Consider the following 7,121-nt stretch of genomic DNA (forward strand, 5'->3'; position numbering starts at 1 on the left):
TTTTAAAAACCACATCACCACCTTCTGACAGGCGGAATAGTACAATGTTTTCGAACTATGTTGAAATTCGAGCTTAATTTCGCTTTATATTTGAATTTATATATTCCTGTGGCATTTAAATGACCATTTGTAATCAAACATACTAAAATTGACAGAGACACGCTAGTTTATTTGAAAAGCAACATAAATACGAACTATTTTTCGTGATGTCACAAACCACGTGCTCTAAATTTTCCTTTCTCAACACCGTGAAACGAAGTAACCATGAGGTTGGAACTACTGTTAAATTTGTTCAACTTCTGTGAATTTTACAAATAATAAAGAACTATAATGCCATTTTATGGAATATCAATAACCAATGTGAATTTGGTGAATAGTAGTTGTGGAATAATTGATTAAAATATATCCAAAAAAACTGTCATAAATGTTGTAAAATTTACACAAATTTCACCCAAAATGGCCGCCAAGTGAAAACGTGTTTTCAGAATTTTATAAACAAACTTTTACTCGGCTTGTCTTACACTGTTTTCTGGTCAAGCATCACTTATGATATTTTTCATTTTCAATCTTTCAGTTCGCTCAGGCTTCAAAAGCGGTTAGCCGCTTCTGTATTGAAATGCGGTAAAAACAAAATCTGGTTGGATCCAAATGAAAATAATGAAATTTCCAACGCAAACTCCAGTAAGTGTTCAGAAACATTCCTAGATTTATAGATCTACGATGATATTATAACCTCCACGATGTGTAAGCATTGTTATTAATTCAAGTGTCCAGGCATTTGTAATAATAGGAAAAAACAGTCCAATGGCAATAATCAATTAATTGGTAATCCACTGATGTCTAGAAATGGTTCCACTACTCAGCACTGATGACAGTGATGTCTTGCTCCAGCCACAGTAGTGGACCGTCCTAAGGCCTTCCTTTGCGCAAGTTTTGTAGTCATTTGACTACAAAAAAGTTACTGGCCTATAACTCCCTTAATTTCCAATTACACTGACCCCAAACTGCACTGTACATAGCTTAACGGGGATCACATGGCTAAGTGGGTAAGACGCTGGTCATTAGTCGGGTATTCTATCCCTGCATTGGCTGCGAAAGTTCATCCAGATTTTCCGGCGTGATTTCCCCTTATCAGTGATGCAGGACGGAGGGCCTGACAAGGACAGCTGTCTACTTGTTCGGATGGGACAAAAAACCGAGATCCTGTGTACATATTGGCGTGCACGTAAAAGATCCCTTGGCAGTTGGAATTCAATATAAGAGTAGGCCGTAATGCCGCTGCCCGGGCAAAATTTCCCTCATAGCACACTATATGGCGTATGCCCGTCTTCATTAGCCCAGTTCAGGAGCAGAACAGTAGGACGTTAAACCCCATTTCATTTTATTTCACATAGTTTAACATATAATAAACAAATTCTCATTGAAATAAAGGTGAAACCTTACCACATAATTATATAATTTGATTTTACCCAACTGCTATGCGAAATTTTGTTCAGTTAAAATGACTACCGTCATAGAATCATGTAATATTATATCACTAGAAAAATACAGAAAAACTGTTTGGTATGATAAGATTAAGATTTCTATGTCCCACTTAGTGTTGAAAATCGGATCGAAATTTGTGATCCGAATACTTTTGTTGGCTATTACATCAAAAGTTCATATACCGGTACTCATAATTTCTTACTTGTTTCAATGTTTATGAGTGTCTCTATGTCGAGTATGAAATCGTACTTTCAATTTGCTAATTGTTTGAGCCGCGAAGAAAAAACGTGCTTACCTTTAGCCGTAATTATTAAGACTATCTATGACATTGGTCTGACATCCCAAAATTATCATTTTGCTCTATCAACGCAAATGAAAAAAGTAAAATAAAACCATGTGCCATTTATTCCGGCAAGGTCGTTTGCCTCATTCTGATAATCTACTACTATTGAACCATAGAGTTATAGCTCTATGTATTGAACCAATCAGTCAGTGGGAATATACGTAACCTAGTTCGTTATGAATAAATTTCATTGTGGGAAGTCAAAACATGGTCTAAACTCGTATGCCGTAAACAAGCGCAGGGAATGAATGAATATTTTTTTTTATTTAGACTACTGTTTTCGTTGCACTGCATTAATAATTTTATTAGTTACTATCACTAAATAATACGCATAATGTTGACATTTATGCTCATGGAGCTGCGTACGTGATCAATTGCATTGGGGAAAATTTCAAAGTGATCAGATGTAAAAATGGCTAAATATAGAGCATACAGAATGTCAGAATATATTCTAACGAATAGTAAACTGATAGTAAAATGATTCGGATAACCCCTATTTTGTATCCGTTAACGAATATCCGAATAGTAGTTTCAACACTAGTCCCACTCTTCACTATTTGTAACATAATCACTTATTTCCATGCAAACTATGATATGTGTTGAAAATTTTGCAACTGAACCTAATTTTACTTGCTCAAAGAGTTGAATAGTGTATCAATTGCAGCCATAGAAAAGAACTATCTCAGCAAAAAATTGCAGCTAAGTGATGCCCAACACTATTATTAAAGATACATTATGGTAAATTAGATAGAGCAAAAGTTAAATGATAGATAATGTAACAGGAATATTCTGATTTACTCATTTTGAAAACCCTGTAGCCTTGATTGTCCATTTTTGCATTGAATCATCAATGGCTGCTGAAAGGTAGATTGGATTCAAATCTAATGAAAATCGGAAGCATCAGATGCCTGAGATGGCACCGATGGTTGATTATGGTCTTGTCATGGTAATAAATGTCTAATTAAAAGTTTATATAACATTTAAGGCCTAAAGAAAGACCTACAATAGGCAGAATTAGCTCTTACGTAATGTATGGTTATGTCAAATTTTATGATTCAAAAACATAAAATAGAAAGCTGTGTAGTGTGTATAACTCATTCTGTAGTCGAATAGGGCTGTAATCAATATTGTATTAGCTTACCCAATAGTCTTGAAAACAGAAAAATTGTGTTTTGTTAACAAGCTGGTGATTTTTGATTCAATGGGTATAAGGACGTGGCTACAAAGTAAAATTTAAATTTTTAATTATACTTCAGGACAAAATATTCGTAAACTTGTAAAAGATGGTCTGGTCATCCGAAAACCTGTCACAGTTCATTCTCGAGCTCGTGTACGAAAGTTCATGATTGCTCGAAGGAAGGGACGTCACATGGGAACAGGACGACGACGAGGTACAGCCAATGCACGTCAACCACAGAAAATTGTGTGGATGAACAGAATGAGGGTGTTGCGAAGATTACTCAGAAGATATCGGGAAACTAAAAAAATTGACCGACATATGTAAGTAAATACTTAATTGTGAAGGAAGGATAAACCTCTCCGTAACTCGGATAAATCATTTTATCTGTCTATGCTTTGACATTCTTAAGTCAGTTCTGACTATCAATTTGGCTAGATACCTGAATATGTCTTACCAGGTAGCATTATTTTTGTGTAATACTCCACCTGTACTTAATCCCAATGCAGGCCTTAAAATTTGACAGATACGATCGTGCTGCACATTTTTAATGTAAACTAGCTATAATAAGCATTGTCTCAAATAGGAATTTTGCAGGTGTTAAATAGCTCCAGCAAAATATATTGCAAAAAAATTGTAACTCCTGCATGATTTTCAGATTTCAAGAAGGCCTGCCAACGGAAAAAAAGGTTTAGAATAATTGTGTGTATATATTTTTTGCCACTGGCTCACTAACCAGGTGGGTTGGGGATTGATCCCATTTTTGGTCAAGAAATTTTTTAATGTTCCTGGTGATTTTCCTACCTGACAGGGCAAAATTCGCCTCATGCTACACTATGCATGGTGTACACACATCTTATTAACCTGGTTGGTGGAAAAGATTAGGACGTTGAACAGTATTTTATTTGTATATTTTTTCAGATATCATGAACTTTATATGAAATCTAAAGGTAATGGATTTAAAAACAAGAGAATTTTGATTGAGTATATTCACAAGAAGAAGGCCGAACTCCAGAGAGTTAAGATCCTCAAGTAAGTTACACCATTATAAAAAATATCGAAGCAGATAATCTAACCAGAGCAGTTTGAGCTTCCTACTCCTTGGAGCTGTAAAAGTTCTTTATTATGGCGGTTTGGATGGCCGAATGGTTAGCGTGTGAGCACTGCATCATAAGGTCTGTCATTGTGTCAACTGGCATGATTTCGATTCCCCGGTTGTAAGTGACAAGGAGTAGGGTCGCCTGTCCAACCTCGTGGGTTTTCTCCAGGTCTTCCAGTTTCCTCCCACTGCTAAAGACACATACACACATGTGAATTATTGAAATAAAATTCATCTGCGTGTTAGTCCCAAAATGACCTAGTTTGTGTCGAGTGGATGTTAAACCCCATTACTCTCTTTAGTATTATGAAAAATAGTATCAATCAATAAGTCATGTAATGTAATGGTGCTAAAAAATCTTCTAATCATTTGTTATGAATTAAAGTAATATCTTGTTTAGATGTTTTATGTTGAAACTGAAAAACTGCTAATCAATTTTTATATTTACTAATCAAATTTGGCAAAATTGGACTCGTTGGTTAGCAGATGCTAATCAACTGTGAAAAATTACCGACCACCCTGAGCGTACAGTGTTCGAAATAAAGATGAGCCGATTATTGATTACATCAGTATCAATCAATAATTGAGTAATCAGTACTTGCCAATAATTGACTATTTTTACTGATGATTTGACCTATATTATATCCAAAAGTATTTTCCCACTCACAGATTTATATAAACCTAAATGGGCACAAATGAGCACAAAACCAGACCCAACTTTTCTAGAGTAAAATTTAGCGTAGAATACGATGCCGAGTGGTAATCAGTCCGCCGTTGGGGCGTTTTCAAGATATTCGGGGTCAAAGGTCAAATGGGTTCATTTTCACTGAAAGTGAATGCGCGGTCATTCTTGTATCATGAAAATAAGCTGAAAATGATCGAAAGTAATCACACTTTCAATAAAAATGTAAACTTGCAAAATTCAGTTTTGTTCTTTGTGACCCCAGTGGTCAAAAGGTCACATTTTCCGTTTCAGCACTAGGAAGATTTAAAGTAATAAATGTCGGCGTAAAATATAAAAACTAAAGCGAAACCTGTTCTAATTAATAATAGGAACATTTAAAATTTATCTTTAGGTGGTCTTAGCACCAAACTTTTACTTTGGAACGTCGAAAATGATCTTGCATAACAGAACCAAAACGCCTGTTTCAAAAATACGTAAAAACTGTTAAATCAAAATCACTCCGAATTAGTTTTACAACGAATGATATACATAATGATACTAGTTGTCTGAAAAAAACAATTAAATAGTTCCATGGCTGGACTCCAGCCTGCAGGCCGCGTCACAAAGCCTGTCAAAATTTTCCCCTCTAATATTTACCAATACAACATATATATCCTGTGAACTACTATGCACAATGCATTCGTCGGTTTTATCTGCGTCCATGTTCCGGCGAAATTCATAAAAACTCATAAAAAGTTTTCAAACTTTTAATCGCGTCGCCAGATGCGTGTTTTCCTGTCACAGATTAACGTCGGTTTTCCTAGACTGGGATTCTTGGAAATCCACGCGGCCTGCACACTGCAGTCCAACACTGCAACTATTCAATTGTTTTTCAGATAACTAGTATCATTATGTATAACAATCATTGTAAAAATAAATCGGAGAGATTTCGATTTGACAGGTTTCAAAGTGTGTTGGTTCTGTTATGCAAGATCATTTTCGACGTTCCAAAGTAAAAGTTTGGTGCTAAGACCACCTAAAGATAAATTTGAAATGTTCCTATAATTAGAACAGGTTTCGCTTTAATTTTTATATTTTACGTTGACATTTTATTGCTTTAAATCTTCCTAGTGCAAAAACGGTAAATTTCACCTTTTGACCTCCAGGGTCACTAAGACTAAAGGTGAATTTAGCAATTTTACATTTTTATTGAAAGTGTGATTACTTTCGATCATTTTCAGCTTCTTTTCATAATACAAGAATGACTGTGCATTCACTTTCAGTGCAAATGAACTCATTTGACCTTTAACCCTGAATATCTCAAACGCCCCAACGGCGGACTGATTACCACTCGGCATCGTATTCTACGCAAAATTTTACTCTAAAAAAGTTGGGTCTGGTTTTGTGCCCATTTGATGGACCCTCACCCCCACCCCACCCCCACCCCCCCGCGCTGAGCCTCCGGTCTATAAGAATGTGTTATACAGCAATGTGTATAATAACTATACTAAATATCGGTATATGTATAGGCTGATAGTGTTACCAGAATAACACCCCTATTGGCTCAACTCTGGTTTCAATTACTAGCAAATTTTAGTGGATTTTAAAGCAGAACTAAGTGAAATCTGGTCCAAAGCTTTAAAAGTTTTCTACAGGTATATTTATTAAAACATTTTATTTCTATGAACCAATAATAATTTGTTAAATTTAGGGATCAATTTGAGGCCAAGAGACTAAAGATCGAAGAGGCCCGTAAGCGAAAGGCAGATCGTCTTAAACAGAAACGTGCTGAACTCCTGAGAACCTCGATCTCTGAAGATAAAGACAAGGATGAGGAGAAGAAAGAAAAGAAAGACAAGGACGACAAAGAAAAGGGAACTTCCTAAACCTTGCATTCATGGACAAATAAAAAAAAAGTGCTATATTAGCCTGTTGATGATTTTTATTGGATCATTAAAGTGATATAGTGGGAGTTATTGTTGCTTCATTATTTTAAATTAAACATTGACATATTTAACGGTTGGTGCATTGCTGTATACTATTAATTCACTGAATTATGGCCATTTGCTATAAAATCAATGAAAATGATGTGTTCCAGAATTATTTTGGGGTAAACTTTAAAGATGCATTATGTAAGAGCTAAATCTGCCGATCTTTTGTTTTACGTCAAATGCTATATAAAATCAAGACTACTCTATTCTTCAGTCAGAATATATTCCTTTTTCATAATCTATTTTTAAATTATTATAGTGAGAACTGTCAGCTTTTTATCTAAATCGTACATAATGAATCTTGACTGTATTTGATTGAGTGTTGGTGCACTAGTGTATATACACAGATTAGGTTTGCATCC

The 7,121-nt window shown here is 35.2% G+C and overlaps 1 protein-coding gene across 1 annotated transcript; it reads left to right on the plus strand.

Moving 5' to 3' along the window:
• The first annotated feature begins 169 nt into the window (after positions 1-169).
• LOC126813953 (60S ribosomal protein L19) lies at positions 170-6,740 on the plus strand. The gene is made up of 5 exons (XM_050539186.2): positions 170-269; positions 575-681; positions 3,085-3,328; positions 3,927-4,037; positions 6,480-6,740. The coding sequence occupies exons 1-5, from the start codon at positions 265-267 to the stop codon at positions 6,652-6,654; spliced, it is 642 nt and encodes a 213-aa protein (XP_050395143.1). The 5' UTR covers positions 170-264; the 3' UTR covers positions 6,655-6,740.
• The last annotated feature ends 381 nt before the right edge of the window (positions 6,741-7,121 follow it).

This window comes from Patella vulgata, chromosome 1, assembly GCF_932274485.2.
Source record: "Patella vulgata chromosome 1, xgPatVulg1.2, whole genome shotgun sequence".
Taxonomy (NCBI): Eukaryota; Metazoa; Mollusca; class Gastropoda; family Patellidae; genus Patella; species Patella vulgata.